The 18,297-nt window shown below is 42.2% G+C and overlaps 1 protein-coding gene across 1 annotated transcript in view; it reads right to left on the bottom strand.

The window, feature by feature from the left end:
* Positions 1-18,297, bottom strand: part of grip1 (glutamate receptor interacting protein 1) — a 111,116-nt gene that overhangs the window by 87,194 nt on the left and 5,625 nt on the right. The window contains exon 2 of the mRNA XM_041215951.1: positions 16,089-16,169. Within this exon, the coding sequence (XP_041071885.1) occupies positions 16,089-16,169 (81 nt within the window). The remainder of the gene's footprint in view (positions 1-16,088; positions 16,170-18,297) is intronic.

The following is an 18,297-nucleotide window of genomic DNA, read 5'->3' as shown; positions in this document are numbered from 1 at the left end:
AGTTCATTAATATCGATTTCAGAATGTCCCACTCCGGGATTCGAGCACAAAACTCAAAGCTAACGCTCCAGTGCAGTACTAAAGGAATGCTGCACTGTTGCAAGTGCAGTCTTTTGGATGAGATGTTAAACCGACCCCATCTGTCTGTCAGGTGAATGTGAACAATCCTATGGCACTATTTTGAAGAGGAGCAGGGAGTTATCCCTGGTGTCCCAACTAATATTTATTCTTCAATTAACATCAAAAAAGAAAAAAAATTATCTGGTCATTATCACATTGCAAATTGGCTGCAATGTTTTCTACCTTGAAGTCAAAAGTACTTCATTGACTGTAAAGTGCATTGATACATCCAGTGGTCGTGAAAAGTGCCATATAAATGCAGGTCTTTCTTTTCTGTCTTCAGCAGTATAAGAGCTGAAGAAAAAACATTATTGAGAAACAATTAAAAATTAACAAGTGAGTGAACTGTTTGTACCTGGGATATTATTGTATGTATTACAAAGCAAGCCTACAGATCCAAAACAAGATCCAGCCACACCTACATTTACAATGGAGGGAAAACTCTTCGCAGTTGCAAGCTTTTCTCCCAATTTCCATTCACATTCCCCGAATTATATTATTTATTTCTCCTTCAGCAGCATCTCCCTTGTTCTCTGGCCCATTTTTTAAATTCCCCTGATATCCATAGAATTCATTAATATCATAAAAAACCAGTCATAAAGGTAAAGCATCCTATCACTAGCCACATTCGACAGGAGTTTTATCCTCATGCCTTAGTCCTCAGTCTCAATACTATGCTGTATTCAGCGAAGGCTTGATTTACTTTTCTTTACTGGAGAGTAAGATCGAGTAAAAAGTAAAACTGGATGCAGCATTTATCTGCCATTCATAGCAACAATGGAGCTCATCCTAATAGAATTATGGAGTTGTTAGATTTAATGGGAACAAGATAGATAGACAGGCTGTTGCTGCACAAGCAGGTTGGAGCATTAAAAACTGAATCCTTAGTTTTCTATCTAGTAGCCCAGAATACAAATGAACAGAGGTAAAGTTGAAATGCCTCAGTGAAAAATCTCATTGTTGGCCACAATTTTGAATACCCAACAATGGGAGGCATATGAAAGCAATGAAAGATGTACGGTGAAGATTCAGTCAGATGTTACACTCATGAGGTGTTACAGATATCTCAGTATCTTTACAGTGCAGAAGGGGGCCATTGGCTCAGAGTCTGCAATGGCTCCCTGAAGGAACATTCCACCTAGTCCCACTCCCCTGCCTTATCCCCGTAACTTTACACATTCTTTCTTTTCAGGTAGCAATCCAATTCTGTTTTGAATACCTTGATCGAACCTGCCTCCACCACCCTTTCAGGAAGCTTGTTCCAGACTCCAACCATCCTCTGGGCGAAAAAAAAATTCCTTACATCACATTTACTCCCTCTGCCAATCATTTTGAATCTGTGCCTTCTTGTTCTTGATGTTCTCTTGAATGGGAACAGTTTCTCACGATTTACCCTGTCCATACCCCCTCAGGATCTTGAATACCTCTATCAAGTCTCCTCTCCAAGGAAAACAGTCCCAACCTCTCCAATCTATCCTCATAGCTACAGCAGTTCATCCCAGGAATCATTCTTGTGAATCTCCTCTGAACTCTCTCCAATGTCTTCACATTCTTCCTCAAGTATGGCGTCCAGAACTGGACACATTACTCCAGATGAGGCCTAACTAGTGTCTTTTACATGTTCAACACAACCTCCTTACTCTTGTACTCAATGCCCCTATTAATTAAGCCTAAGATTCTGTATGCTTTATTATCTGTGCTCTCAACAAGCCCTGCCATCTTCAACAATCTATTTACATATACACTGAGGTACTTCTGTTCCTGCACCTCTTTTAGAGCCTTTCCCTTTATTTTATACTGTCTCCCATTATTTTCCTGCCAAAATGAATCACTTTACACTTCTCTGCATTGAACTTCATTTGCCACTTGTCTGCCCAAATCACCAACATGTCTATGTCCTTTTGAAGTTCAAGACTATCGTCATCACAGTTTACAACATTTCAAATCTTCCTATCATCTGCAAATTTTGAAATCATGCACACCACAGTCTAGGTCATTACTATACAACAGGAAGAGCAAGAGTCCCAACACTGACCCCTGGGAAACTCCACTACAAACCTTCCTCCAATCTGAAAAACAACCATTTATCACTATTCTTTGTTTCCTGTCACTCAGCCAATTTCTTATCCAAGGGCCTACTTTCCCTTTTATTCCATGACCTAGAATTTTGCTCACAAGTCTGTTGTGTGGCACTTTATCAAATGTCTTTTCAAAATCCATACATACCACATCAACAGTGCTTCCTTATCAAGCTTCTGTTACCTCCTCAAAAAACTCCAGTAAGTTAGCTAAACATGGTTTTCCCTTAATTAATTCATGCTGGCTTTCCTTAATTATCCTGCACTTGTCTAAGTGACTTTTGATTTTATCCTGCACTATAGTTTCTAGGGGTAGAACTTTCCCCCCGTTTGTGCGGGTGGGGCGGGGGGGGGGGGGGGGGGGGGGGGGGGGGTTGGCTGATCAGGCCAGAGCCACCATTTTACGTGGGCAGGCCAAATAAGGCCCAGCCATTGTGACACATGCCCAGAAATGCTATGCACTCCCTGTGCGGGAACAGGGGGTGTGGGGGAGTGTGTGTGTGTATGTGTGTGCTCCGAGTCGGGGGGGGGGAGTGTACTCTTTCGCACGCATATCTCCATGAGGCACAGAGCTGCCTCTGGGAGATTAGTTTAAAGTGCCTAAAGTTTAATAAAGGAGAAAAAAATCTTCAGAGCATGTCCCCTCATATGAAACTATCACATGAGAGGGACATGTGTATTACTTTTAGTAAAAAGGTTTCCAAGATTTCAAAAACATTCATGAAATCTCATTCCGCCCGTGGATGAGGTGCCATGAAAAATGTGAAGGCCGCCTGGGCTCTTTGCCTGCCCGCCAACCTTAGGGTTGGATGGGCAGCTTTCTCAATAAGGTTAATTAGTTAATCAATGGCCTTTACAGGGCTTTGACAGTTTGGTGGGCATGCAGCTGAGTCGGCTGTGTGCCCGCTGAAGGGGAAAACTAAATGAGACACGGTGATGTCGGGACGCATGCCGTCACCCCGTGTCATTTTACACCTCGGCGGGTGGGCCCTGCCCCCACTTGCCGAGCCAAAAATTCTCCCCCAGAAGTTTCCCTACCACTGAGGTCAAATTGACTGGTCTGCACTTGCCAGCTTTATCCTTGTATCCCCTTTTGAACAAGGGTGTAACACTTGCAATCCTCCAGTCCTCTGGCACCACCGCTGTGTCTAAGGAAGACTGGAAGATTATCGCTAGTGCCTCCGCAATTTCCACTCTCACTTCCCTCAGTACCCTTGGATGCATCTCATCCGGTCCTGGTACCTTATCTATTTTAAGTAAAGATAGCCTTTCCAATACCTTCTTACCAATCATAAGTTCTAGTGTACCAGTTATCTCCTCTCTCACCTCAGCCTGGGTAGCATCTTCTTCCTTTGTAAAGACTGATGCAAAGTACTCACTCAACACCTCCACTATTTCTCCAGCCTCCACATGCAAGTCCCCTTTTTCATCCCTAATTGGCCCTACTCTTTTGTTTAACCACTCTTTTATTATTTTCATGTTTATAGAAGACCTTGGGATCCCCTTTTATGTTCACTGCCAGCCTTTTTTCATGCTCTCTCCTTGCTTTTCTTATTAGTTTCTTCACTTTCCCTCTGGTCCTTCCATATTCAGCCTGATTCTTCATTGTATTTTCTACCTGTCGTGAGCGCACTTCTTCCTTTTCATCTTTATCTCTATCTCTCATGTCATCCAGGATGCTGTGGATTTATTCGTCCTACCTTTCCCCTTCAAGGGAATATACCTTGACATTGTTTGCAAACTTTTTCTTTGAAGGTGGCCCATTGTTCAGCCACTGTCTTTTCTGCCACCATTTGATTCCAACTCACTGGACTCAGATGCATTCTCATCCCATTGAAGTTGGCTTCCCCCACTTAATTATCCCTGCTCTGGATTGTTCCCTGTCTTTTTCCTAAATTAACCTAAACCTTATGATACAATGGTCACTGTCTCTTAGAGTCTCTCCCACCGATATTTGATCCACTTAGGCCAACTCATTCCCCAGAACCAGGTCCAAAAGTGCATGTCCTCTCGTTGGAGTGGAAACATACTGCTGCAGAAAATTATCTTGGAACACATTCCAGGAACTCTCACCCCTCTTGTCCCTTTAAACTATTCCTATCCCAGTCTATATTTGGATAACTGAAGTCCCCCATTATGATTACTCTATAATTCTTGCATGTCTCTGTAATTTCTTTGAAAATTTTGTTTCTCCACATCCCTTCCACTGGTTGTTGTTCTATATAGCACACCAATCAACATTATTGCACCTTTTTTATTCCTTACCTCTAGCCAGAGAGATTCTGTTGTTGACCCCTCTGGAACATCCTCTCTCTCTCCAGTACTGCAATGCATCTTTAATCAATATTGGCACTCCCCCTTTTCTTCCTTTCCTGTCCCTCCTAAACAGTTGTACCCAGGAATATTTAACTCCCAGTCCTGCCCTTCTTTGAGCCAGATCTCTGTTATATCAATAATATCATAATTCCATTTGTCAACCTGTGCCTGCAGTTCACCAATCTTATTAAACACACTCCCTGCATTGCCATACAAACACTTTAGCCCTGATTTAGGCTTCTTTACTTTTCCCCTTATTCTGACCCCATCTAATGACTTATTGCCTACTCTAATTCTATCAAACTCTCCAAGCATTCTATCTACCTTGATACTGCTCTGATATATCCTCGTTATCAGTTGATAATTCAATATTTCCCACTGCCAGTTTTTCTCTTCTGCACTCCGAATTTCCCCTCAGGTTTCTGTCCCCCTGCAAATCTAGTTTAAATTCAGGGGGAGGCGATGGCGTAGTGGTATTGTCACTGGACTAGCAATCCAGAGACCCAGGGTAATGCTCTGGGGAGCCGGGTTTGAATCCTACCACAGCAGATGGTGGATAAAATAAAAATCTGGAATTAAAAGCCTGACGACCATGAAACCATTGTCAATTGTTGTAAAAACCCATCTGGTTCATTAATGTCCTTTAGGGTAGGAAACCTGCTGTCCTCACCTGGTCTGGCCTATACGTGACTATAGACTCACAGCAATATGGTTGGCTCTTAAATGCCCTCTGAACAAGGACAATAAATGCTGGCCTAGCGATGCCCACATCCAATGAATAAAAAAAGAAATTCTCCCCAACAGCACTAGCAAAAGCAAACCTCATGAGGACATTTGTCCCAGTCCTGTTAAAGTTTAACCTGTTCTTCTTGTACAGTTCCACCTGCTCCAGAACTGATCCCAATGCCTCAGAAACACATGTCGCAGTCTGTCGCACATGAGGTGATGCTACAGACTCACAGCCATAACTCACCATTTGTCCAATGGTGACAGAACTGCTCCTCATGGCAATCAACATTCTTCATTCTTTCTCTCTTTTGCCTATCTCCTAAAACAGATAGCATTAAGGCACCCACGTACCGCACAGATAAAAGCAGCCACTGCCTACAGTTAAAGTAATCCACGACACACCGATGGCGAAAAGAAATGTTCTAATTACGTAGATCACAATGAATGTTCTTGTCCGAGGAAATCTTTAATGTGTCAATAAGAAAAGCCAATAAAACAACTACAATGCCCTCTGGAAATGTCAGCACTGATAAAACAGGCCATTGTCGCTGTATACATTGCATTATGTGAAAACTTACAAAAATATAAAGCCTTATAATGGTATCACATTAGAATGGCATCTTGGGGTATGTTACAGATAGTGTGTTATGGGGCATTTGTTAGCATTTATAATTTAAATTCCTATTAATGAAGGATCCATAAACTATGACTAGGAGCTACTCTCATTCCAGCTGCTTATTTCACCAGTAGTGCAGTGAAAATTTCACTTACATAAACAAGTTTGTTCCACATTTCCAGGGAATTAATGTCCATGAACAGGGAACAACTCCAAGGAATTTTCCAGAATGTGTGTGTATCAGAGGTATTGATATCTTAGGTTGCATGGCCAACAGTGTATTTGGCTACTATAATATCTGCAGTCCAGGAGGTGGTGGCATAGTGATATTGTCACTAGACCAATATTCCAGAGACCCAGAGTGATGCTCTGGGGACACGGGTTTGAATCCCACAACAGCAGATGGTGACATTTGAATTCAATTAAAAAAAATCTGGAACCATGCTGATTGTTGTAAAAACCCACTGGTTCACTAATGTCCTTTAGAGAAGGAATCTGCTGTACTTACCTGGTCTGGCCTACATGTGACTCCAGACCCATTTAAAAAATGCCCTCTGAACAAGGGCAATTAGAAGTGGGCAATAAATGCTGCCCTAGCCAGTAATGCCCACATCCCATGAACAATTTTTTAAAAAATGTTGGACCTAGCAGATAATACATTTATTTGACAAGCAGACCAAATGTGCTTCTGCTCATGAATGAAGGATCTAACATCACCTAGGTTTAAAAGCTCAATTAAACCATTCTCAGAGTTGGAAGATTGGATGGAGGGAAAGAAGGGATTTTTTGGAACATAGCTGGAGAGAGAGTTCGATAGTTGAATTTTTTTTTGAATGCCTCTACTTTTTTGTTGACTATACTAAATGGAAGTAGCAGAATCGTTAATGCCATGCTAACTTGAATGCTTTTTAATACCTCACTTCTGGCATTCAGCTTGAGTCCATTTTTGGATAAGGCTGTGAGGAGGTTAAGAGCTGAAAGGTTCTGGCAGAAGCCAAACTGAGCATTGTTAAGCAGGTCATTATTCTGTAGGCAATGAATCCTTCCATACTTTATTAATGATTGGCAGGGTGGTCATTGGTCAGATTAGATTCATCTTGCATGTTGTGGACAGGAGAAAGCAGTACAATCTTCCATATAGGTAGGTGGATGCAAGTGCATTTACTGTACTGGAACAACTTGATTATGGATGTTCATGTCTGCAATCAGGCTCCACAGCCTTGGCTCTGACCAGTGCATTCAACCACTGCTTAATTTCTTGTGATGTGAACCAAGTTGGTTGGACAGAGACTTCTGCAATAGGAAAGACCAAGCAGATCATGAACTAGGCATTATTGGCTTAAGTCACTTGCAAACACTTCAGCCTCAACGCTCACATTCACATGGTTGCCTTTACCATGGCTGTGGATGAGATCTTATGCAGCCTCCTTCTACCCTTAATTGACTTGGGTACCAACCACTGTTCTTGACTGGATGCAGGGGGACTACAAATTTGAATTCACTATCTTAAACTGTTAATCTAGTACAATAACCATTAGGTTACTATACTAGAGCAATTGCTTTCGATCTTCATGCGATAAAATTCTTTCAATGACTTTAATCAACAATACCACGGCAATGCATAACATCATTTAACTGCCAAGAATGCCAGCACAAAATAATACATGATCAAAAATATGAATGTTTTTTAATGATAGCTTTTACAATTGGGAGCATTCTTTGTATTGGTAATTGTTCTAATAATCAATCAATTGCATTATTCACTCCCGGGGGTATAATGTGCATCAAATCAACAGGCGGTACAGAGATTTTTAGACAAGTGCAATAATTTTTGTGTGAGCTAATCTGATGCAAGTTTATCATGTTATAACAACCTTCAGCATAGATCACAGTACATTTAAGAAAGATAAAGTACAGGACTGTAAACATAAATGCCTTATCACTAGAAGGCATAGGCAACTAACTGCACTACTTTTAATAAGGCATATGGGATCCAAAGTTTTAGAAATAGACACTGGGTACAAAAGCAAGGAAGTTATGGTGAACGTTCATAAAACACTGGTTCGGCCTTAACTGGAACAGTGTCCAATTCTGGGCACTGCATTCTAGAAAGGATATAAAAGCATTAGAAAGGGTGCAGAAAAGATTTACAAATGGTTCAGGTGATGAGGAACTTTGCTTGTATGGATAGGTTGCTGAAGTTGCAATTGTTCTCCTTAAAGAGAAGGGTTAAAGAAGATTTGCCAGATGTGTTCAAATTCATGAGGGGGCCAAAATCATATGGGGTCTGAAGAGATAGGGAGAAACTGTTCCCATTAGTGGAAGAGGTCAGATAGGGGGAAACTGTTCCCATTAGTGGAAGAGTCAAGAACCAGATGACACCAATTTAAAGTGATTGGCAAAAGAACTAGAGGCATCATATGGAAAAACTATTTACTCAGTGAGTGGTTGGGATCTGAAATGTACAGCCTGAGAATGTGGTGGAAGCAGATTCAATCACGGCTTTCAAAATGTAATTGGATAATTATCTGAAGAGAAAAGATTTGCAGGGCTCGAGGGAAAAGGTAGGGGGAATGGGACTAGTGTTGATCTCTGACAGCCACCATGGACACAATGGGCTGTGCTGTAACAATTCTTTGATTGCATTTGCCTGAGCTATATTTATAATCAGCTGATCCCAGGGGTAATGTTGCAATTACTGGCTAGGCCACATTTTTAACAACTTTGGTTGCAGTAATCTGCGCATGACAGAAAACAACCCACAGTCACTGCAACTCAGTTTGAATGTGCATGCTGCCAAATCACAAGTGTTGTTCTTGATAAGACGGGATCAGAATCCAAGTTGGAAAGGGAGAAAGATGGTGACTAAATCAATCACACAATTAAATAAGGGACATACAAAGTCACTAGCTACAAAAATTCAGTCACCAAAATGTTACAATTAACACAATATGGCAACACAATCAAATGACAGTTTCAACAGGGTTCCACAGTGTTTCGCTGTGGATGCAGGAGTAGTTTCTTGTCAGTCACCCTGATGTTAACCATACTGTGGTGCTTACATAAGGAGCTGTAGCAACTGCTGATGGATACCTGGGAGTCAGCACTCAATGTAAACAACATGCCACGGAGAGAGAGAAAACAGTGCACAAGAAAGTATTGCTTCACGCTCTCTGAAAATATGATTTATTTACATTCTATGTAAATAAATCTGAAATATGCATATGTACATTACAGTTGGAAGTATGTTCATGGTAGGATACAATTATCCTACTTTAGCAAAGTCACCTACTGAATTATAAAAGCATTTACAAAGAACGAGATTATGTTGTGCCACACATCAGGCAAAGAAAACCTTCCCTCATATTTCCAATGCTGGGACCATAAATGAAAGCTTAAACTGCTCAGCTGTGTGCATTTATTTAACTTCCCTCCTAGTTTATTATCAAATTTAAATGTGTAACCCAGTAACTAGTACTTATTAACCATGAAGTATATGCTAAGTGTATGAACTCTAACTTGCACAATCCATGAGCATTTGCATTCTGCCAAGTACTGCTCATCACCAGCCTTGGGCAACAAACTGAAACATTCTGCATCTCCACCGCAAGCACAAAATCTTTTTCAACAGCATGAAAACGTAAGCTTCCAACAGTGCTTTTCCTGATAACCAAAACTGAGCTCCTACTATTACAGGGTTCATTTCAAGGGCTACTTTTATTGCCTTTCTATTAATAAATTCAGACTGCTGACACTCCACTATAAACATGAGGCCCACAGCCTGAGAATGTACATACAAAGAGCAGCTAGATTCAGCCAATATACTATTAATAGTGATCTGGCACGATGTACATTAATGCAACATTTTTCATCAGATAGCCATTGATACCATAGATGTCTGCATATAAGTTCACCTTTGAAGCCTCAAAAAATCCCTCCAAAATGAACTGCTGGCATGGGTATGGGTGGTTGCCATCTTCATCATTCACCAGGCGGGGTTTGTTCTATGTGGGTATGTCTTAAACCCCCATGCTCTTCTTAACACAGCCCGTATCACCCTCTTGATCCCTTGCACCCAGTTATACGATACAGGTAAGTAAAACATATATTTGAGAGGTGAAAAATTGAGGCTGGCTACTAATACAAGCATAGCATGTTGTGGCTGAAAAGGCGGTGGGGGTGAGGAGGAAGGGTCAACTTAGACACCTAGTATATGCAAAAACATGATTTCTGGAGCTGGAAAAATGGGGTCGTCTTATATGCTGCAATCTACAGAATGTATAATGTGACCCATTAACCTGCATTATTTTTCAAACAAAAATATTCACCTTTACCTTGTCTTGGAATTTTCAGTTTACCACTGGAGTGTGTCAGGAAATTAATGGACCCAGGTGTTAACAAGGAAATGGTGCTAATTTTTTTTTTAAATTGTAATGCTTTAATCTGTTTAATACCTTTAACATAGTAAGGCCAGAATTTTATGGTTTCATTGTGGCAGAGGCAGGGTGGTAAAATGTGGCAATCTATCCTAAACTCCATTAAATGGACTTCAGCAGGACCGTAAAATCCTGCTGTCGTAAAATTCCACCCTAAATCATTCCAAGATGCCTCACAAGACAATCAGACAAGTGACATCAAGACAATGAATGAAACAATGGGAGAGTCAACCAAAACCTAGTTCAAAAAGATAGGTTCTAAGGAGTGATTCACAGGAAGAGAGAGGTGGAGAGGTTTAGGATGGGAATTCCAGAGCAGCTAGAATTCCTAGGCAACTGAATACATGCACTCTCCACCAACTCCCCAATGACACAAATAAATGTTTAATTTTAGTTATTAAACTTCTCTCTTGAGTAGTTATGAATAAGCAGAATGCTTTAGACCAGTCAACTGATGTGCATCAAGACAGATTACCAGTCATCTATTGCAGAAAACCAGACAAGAATTTCCTTTTGTTTACTGCACAGCAGGGGGCTAAGAAATGTACTGTTCAACCTATCAGCAAATCCAAGGCCCGCAGTTGATTGGTGTGCCAGAAATTTTTGGTGGTCTAAACATGATTAGGATTTAAAGTACCTTCAACTACATGAATAATGTATCTAGTTGCTCAAAAAGACACAAGATATAGCAGGAAAAGACCATTTGGCTGTCAAGCCTGCTCCATTGTTCTATACAATCATGACTCACCTTCAGCTTCAACTCCTCTTTCCTGCCCATTCCCCATATTCCTTGGTTCCCCGAGACCCCAAAAATCTGTCTATCTCAGCCTTAAATATATTCAATGATGGAGCATCCACAGCCCTCTGGGTTAGAGAATTACAAAGATTCACAATCCTTTGAGTGAAGTAATTTCCCCTCATCTCAGTCCTGAATGAACAGCCCCATATCCTGAAACTGGGCCCCTTGTTCTAGATTACGCAGCCAGGGGAAACGACATCTCAGTAACTACCTTGTCAAGCCTCTTCATAATCTTGATTGTTTCAATGAGATCACCTCTCATTGTTCCAAACTCCAGAGAATGTAGACCCAATTTACTCAGCCTCTCATCATAGGATAACCCACTCATTCCAGGGACCAATTTATTGAAACAAAAACAGAATTACCTGGAAAAACTCAGCAGGTCTGGCAGCATCGGCGGAGAAGAAAAGAGTTGACGTTTCGAGTCCTCATGACCCTTCGACAGAACTGATTGAATGTTAGAAGAGGGGTGAAATATATGCTGGTTTAAGGTGGGGTGGGGGGGTGGGTTTGGTTGTAGGGACAAGCAAGCAGTGATAGGAAAAGGCAAAAGAGAGATACGGAAATCTTGTTGCAGAGAGGAACAGAACTTCTTCAAGGTAGGCATTTCTTGAAGAGGAGTGGTAGTCAATTAAACACAGAGATAAAAACGAAAAACTGCGGATGCTGGAAATCCAAAACAAAAACAGAATTACCTGGAAAAACTCAGCAGCTCTGGCTGTTTTTGTTTTGGATTTCCAGCATCCGCAGTTTTTCGTTTTTATCTGTGTTTAATTGACTACCACTCCTCTTCAAGAAATGCCTACCTTGAAGAAGTTCTGTTCCTCTCTGCAACAAGATTTCCGTATCTCTCTTTTGCCTTTTCCTATCACTGCTTGCTTGTCCCTACAACCAAACCCCCCCCCCACCTTAAACCAGCATATATTTCACCCCTCTTCTCCATTCAATCAGTTCTGTCGAAGAGTCATGAGGACTCGAAACGTCAACTCTTTTCTTCTCTACCGATGCTGCCAGACCTGCTGAGTTTTTCCAGGTAATTCTGTTTTTGTTTCGGATTTCCAGCATCGCAGTTTTTTGATTTTACCAATTTATTGAACCTTTGCTGCCTTCAAGCATCTCTGCTGTATAGCCCAACCACTTTTGCCTATACTGCATTCGGTTCACAGCAGTTGGATAAAAGTATCAGAGATTTTGGCTTATTCAATAACGTATGCTTTTTATTTTACAAGCCTGTCTGAAACTAGTGTGTCCCACTGCATTATCTGCCTCATAGTAGGAACAATAGTGACTTCTGTTGCAACAAATCAGTGAAAGAGTGTGTGGGTGCCTGTGTGTTTTCTCTTACTTTCCAGCAGGAATCTCTGGATGTTTGAATGGAATTGGAAGTATAGGTGACTTCTTACACTTCTAGGTTGAAGATTCTGAGACCAAGGAGATAAAGAAACTAGAAACAATCCAAGAATTAAAGATCTTTGTAAATGATATGTCACAACAATACCGCTTCCACTGTATTTGCCTACTGAAACCAGGTGTACCACCCGGCATCGACCTAGGCACCAGAAACGACAATGGCAGTCGCAGCCCTGCTGACCCTGCAAAGTCCTCTTTACTAACACCTGGGGGTTAATGCTGAAATTGAGAGAGCTGAATCACATACTAGTCAAGCAACAACCTGATTATAGTCATCCTCACGGAATCATACCTTACAGATAATGTCCCAGACACCGCCATCACCATCCATGGGTATGTCCTGTTCCACCGACAGAAAAGACCCAGCAGAGATGGCGGCACAGTGATATACAGTTGGGAGGGAGTTGCCCTGGGAGTTCTCAACATTGATTCCGGGCCCCATGAAGTCTAACGACATCAGGTCAAATATGGGCAAGGAAACCTCCCGCTGATTATCATTTTTTGCCCTCCCTTAGCTGATGAATCAGTCCTCCTCCATGTTGAACACCACTTGGAGGAAGCACTGAGGGTGGCAAGGAAAGTACTCTGGGTGGGGACTTCAATGTCCATCACCAAAAGTGGCTTGGTAGCACCATTGCTGACTGAGCTGGCTGAGTCCTAAATGAGATAGCTGCAAGACTGGGCCTGCGGCAGGTGGTGAGGGAACCAAGAGGGAAAAACATACTTGACCTCATCCTCACCAACCTAGCTGTCGCAGATACATCTGTCCATGACAGTATAGGTAGAAGTGACCACCCGCACAGTTTTGTGCAGATGAAATCCCGCTCCACATTCATACCTTCCATCATGTTGTGTGGCACTATAACTGTGCCAAATGGGATAGATTTCAAATAGATCTAGCAACTCAAGACTGGGCATCCATGAAGCGCTGTGGGCCATCAGCAGCAGCAGATTGTACTCGAGCACAATCTGTAACCCCATGGCCCGGCATATCCCCCACTCTACCATTATCATCAAGCCAGGGGATTAACCCTGGTTCAACGAAGAGTGCAGGAGGGCATGCCAGAAGCAGCACCAGGCATACCTAAAAATGAGGTGCCAACCTGGTGAAGCTATAAAGTAAGACTGCTTGCATGCCATAAAGCATATGCAGCAAGTGATAGACAGAGCTAAGCCATACCACAACCAATGGATCAGATCTAAGCTCTGCAGTCCTGCTACATCCAGTCGTGAATGGTGGTGGACAATTAAACAACTCGCTGGAGGAGGCAACTCCACAAATATCTCCATCTGCAATGATTGAGGAGCCCAACACATCAGTGCAAAAGACGAAGCACAAGCATTCGCAACAATCTTCAGCCAGAAGTGTCGAGCAAATGATCCATCTCGGCTCCTCTGGAGGTCCCCAACATCACAGATGCTAGTCTTCAGCCAATTCAATTCACTTCACATGATATCAAGAAACGGCTGAAGGCACAGCAATAGGCTATGGGCCCTGACAATATTCTGGCAATAGTACTGAAGACTTGTGCTCCTGAGCTTGCTGCGCCCCTAGCTAAACTTTTCCAGTACAGCCATAACAATGGCATCTACCCGGCTATGTGGAAAATTGCCCAGGTATGTCCAAATCCAACCCAGCCAATTACCATCCCAACAGCCTACTCTTAATCATCAGTAAAGTAATGGAAGGGGTCATCAACAGTACTATCAAGTGGCACTTGCTTAGCAATAACCTGCTCATTGACGCCCAGTTTGGGTTCTGCCAAGGCTACTTAGCTCCTGACCTCATTACAGCCTTGGTTCAAATGGACAAAAGAGCTGAACTCTTAAGGTAAGGTGAGAGTGACTGCCCTTGACATCAAGGCAGCATTTGACTGAGTGTGGTATCAAGGAGCCCTAGCACAACTGGAGTCAAGGGTGAAAACTCTCTGCTGGTTGGAGTCATACCTAGCAGAAAGGAAAATGGTTGTGGTTGTTGAAGGCCAGTCCTCTCAGCTCCAGGATATGACTGCAGGAGCTCCTCAGGGTAGTGTCCTCAGCCCAACCACCTTTAGCTGCTTTATCAATGGCCTTCCTTCTATCGTAAGGTCAGAAGTGGGGATGTTCGCCGATGATTGCACAAAATTCAACATCATTCGTGACTCCTCAGATACTGAAGCAGTCCATGTCCAAATGCAGCAAGACCTGGACAATATCCAGGCTTGGGCTGACAGGTGGCAAGTAACATTCGCGTCACACAAGTGTCAGGCAATGACCATCTCCAACAAGAGAGAATCCAACCATCGCCCCCTGATGTTCAATGACATTATATGACTTCATTGATTCAGTCAATCAAGACTGAATCCCCCACTATCAACATCCTGGGGGTTACCATTGACCAGAAACTGAACTAGCCAATTAATTACAGTGGCTACAAGAGCAGGTCAGAGGCTAGGAACCGTGCAATAAGTAACTCAGCTCCTGACTCCCCAAAGCCTGTCCACCATCTGCAAGGCACAAGTCGGGAGTGCGATGGAATACTCCCCACTTGCCTGGTTGACTGCAGCTCCCACAACACTCAAGAAACTTGACACCATTCAGGGCAAAGCAGCCCACTTGATTGGCACCACATCCACAAACATTCACTCCCTCCATCACTGCAATGTGTACAGATTACAAGATGCACTGCAGGAATTCACCAAAGCTCCTTCAACAGCACCTTCCAAACCCATGACCACTACCATCTAGAAACACAAGGGCAGCAGATAGATGGGAACACCATCATCTAGAGGATCCCCCCAAGTCACTCACCATCCTGACTTGGAAATATATCGCTGTTCCTTCACTGCTGCTGGGTCAAAATTCTTGAACTCGCTCCCTAACAGCACTGTGGGTATACCTACACCACATGGACTGCAGCAATTCAAGAAGGCAGCTCACCACCACCTTCTCAAGGGTAACTAGGGATGGGCAATAAATGTTGGCCCAGACAGCGAACCCCACATCCGGAGGATGAATAAGATGAGCCTCAGGAGGCCCATCTTAACAGCTCAAGTTTTGTTAGTGTTCTTCTTATGGAAAATAATTTTCTGAAAAAAATAATACAAATAAACACGCTAAACAGAATATAATGTGACAGTGGGAGTATGTCTGCAGCAGGAATCTGTATCAAAATGATAAAAGTAAGGGTTCTTTATTAGTTACTCCTGGAATCTATGAATAAATCAATGCTCCATTATTCTGTTCCTCTCTCTAAACCTAGTTTTAACAAAATCGCTAGAAGTTTAAAAACAGAAAATGCTGGAAACACTCAGCAGGTCAGGGAACATCAATAGAAGATTATTTGAGCAGGGCTCACAAAAGAAGAAGAAAAAACAAATCACTATTTCTGATTAGTTACTAGCGATCCCATCTTCCAGGTGTTTGTCAAAGTCAACCAGGGAACACAAACTAAGGTTATTTAAAGGATAGATCTGGTCATTAGGGAAGAATGCCATGGTTCATACCTGTTTGTGGATGATATGTAAGCATATCCTCCCAAAGGGGTATTTTTGAAAATGGTGCTGAGCTACAGAACAGATCACCAACATACAGATTAGACTTACCAGGGATACTTTGTCTTCTAACTGCCAAAGTGCCTTCAGAAGCTTTTGCTGGGTTTGTAGATTTGGCGTATGGTCCCTCATCTGTAAAATAAAAATATTGGATCTGTCTAAAAGAATTATGAAAAGGATTTCTTTGTTGGAGACAAAATCATTCTGTGAACTACAATGTGGGGTACTGATGTGATCAGTCAGCGAGGCCTTCAGATTAACATGGGATACCTAAATCATCCAGAGCTCTGCAAAAGCCAGCATGCATTCGTGTTAGCATTAACCTAGCAACATCAAAACATGATAGTTTCATATTTAAGAGATCGGCAAGGCTGTAAAATAAATAGTGGAAAAAGATAATACTAACGGCAAAAAAACACAGCAAGTATCAATGTCCCAACAAGGACTATTACGGATAAAAGTCACTGCAAATTACAGTAAGTACCACAGGCTATATTCAAGAAAATGTAGTAACCTATTTAAATCCAAATTTCAATGGTCTGAAGACAGTGACAGGCAAATTGTCCATCTATGAAGGAACATTTATCTATCCCTTTCAGGGTACACTTACTTTCTCCATCAGGACTAACAGATATATTTTAGTATCCACAGATCAAATTAAAAAGAAATTCATTGCTTTATTGAGGGTGAACTGAACTGAGTGTCCTGTAACTTCTATGGAGTGACGGAGCTGGATTGCCACTCTGCTGCAAGTTTTTTAACCTCGAATTCCAGCCGCTCTTTTCTTGCCCGACCTTCCGACTCAGGCCGGGCGAAAACAGTGTAGTGCAGTTGGTGCCCCAGGCCTTGTGTTTAGGAGAGTCAGAGGTAAGGAAGGCAGGCCCCCTTTTTTACGGCACTAGCTGCCTTAAAGCAGTAAGTTTAAAGGAGAAGCCAGGGAGAAGGTACATTTGTAAGATAAGTGGGTAGGATTGGTGGGGTGGGGTCAGGGAGTAGTCATGTGGGAGTCCCATAGGGGGGTTGGGGGGGGGGAGTGGGTTTCTGTGGGGGTGGAGCATCAGGACTATAGCTACCCAGAAATTAGAAGTGCTTTTAGTTCTTCTAACATTTTCGGGGTAACTATCACTGGAAGACAGTCAGAACCATGCAAAGTTTGTGATTTATACCCTTGGATGGTTCCCATTGCAGGACAATTGCCCAACGGAAGTTTGAACTTCCCGGACAATTGCCGTGCCAACCTTACCTGGGGGACATGGGGGGTGGGGGGAGTTTCCCAGCACATCTTTGAGGTACTCCCCAGTTACAGCTATTTTGGAAACTCACTCCTTAACCTGCACAACAGTAATAACACGATGAGAGCTGAGTTAACTGTAACTAAACTAAGCTTATTTTTAGGTAATACATTAGTGGATGTGTTGAAAACCAGCTGTAGGCGCGACATCCAAAAATACATGCTGGCCTGTGCAAGTCCACAGTGAAGTTTAGGTTTAGTACAAGCTGTTTGCATTTCATTAAGATGTTTCATTAAAATAACTGAATTTCAGATTCTTGCAAAGCAAATGGAGCCTGTGACAAGTGATGAAATGCCTGTCCAAAAAACATCCCAGCTGTAGTACGTGTGACGCTATGTCAGATATCCTAAAGCTTTGCTCCATTATGGAGCTGGGATTTGTGGCTGATAGAAACAGAGATTGGTGATTCAAAATACCAGCTGCCTATTTACACATAGCACAGTTTTATGGTCAGCTTGGCTCGGTAGTAGTCCTCGTCTCTAAGTTGAGGTTGAAGCTCCATTCCAGGTATTTCAGCATATAACCTGGGCTGACATTTCAGTGCAGTACTGAGGGAGTGCTACATTGTTAAAGACATTGCCAAAAGGCAGTTTGGATGACAAAGTTAGCCTTTTGAATGAGAAGTTAAATTGTGAGGCGTCTTTTCAACTGAACGTAAAGATACCGTGCTACTTTTTCAAAGAAAAACAATAAGTTCTGTTCCCTGGTATCTGAGCCAACATTCATCCAGCAACATGACAAACAAACTCATTGCTTGTTGTGGGACTTGTGTGTTTGAAATTTGGAGCTGCACTTAGCTCATCAAATAATTAATTCTTCATAAACAGATTCCTAAGTAACTTCTTGGCTGGAGTGCTTTGTGACATTGACAGAACATGAAAGACAGTATATAATTTGCATTTATATGACACCTTCGACATAGATAAACATTCCTCAGCATTTCAAAAGCGTAACTAAACTAACAGTGA

Source organism: Carcharodon carcharias, chromosome 21 (assembly GCF_017639515.1).
Source record: "Carcharodon carcharias isolate sCarCar2 chromosome 21, sCarCar2.pri, whole genome shotgun sequence".
Classification (NCBI taxonomy): Eukaryota; Metazoa; Chordata; class Chondrichthyes; order Lamniformes; family Lamnidae; genus Carcharodon; species Carcharodon carcharias.
Note: the sequence above shows the minus strand (reverse complement) of the source record. Positions and strands in the feature narration are given on the sequence as shown.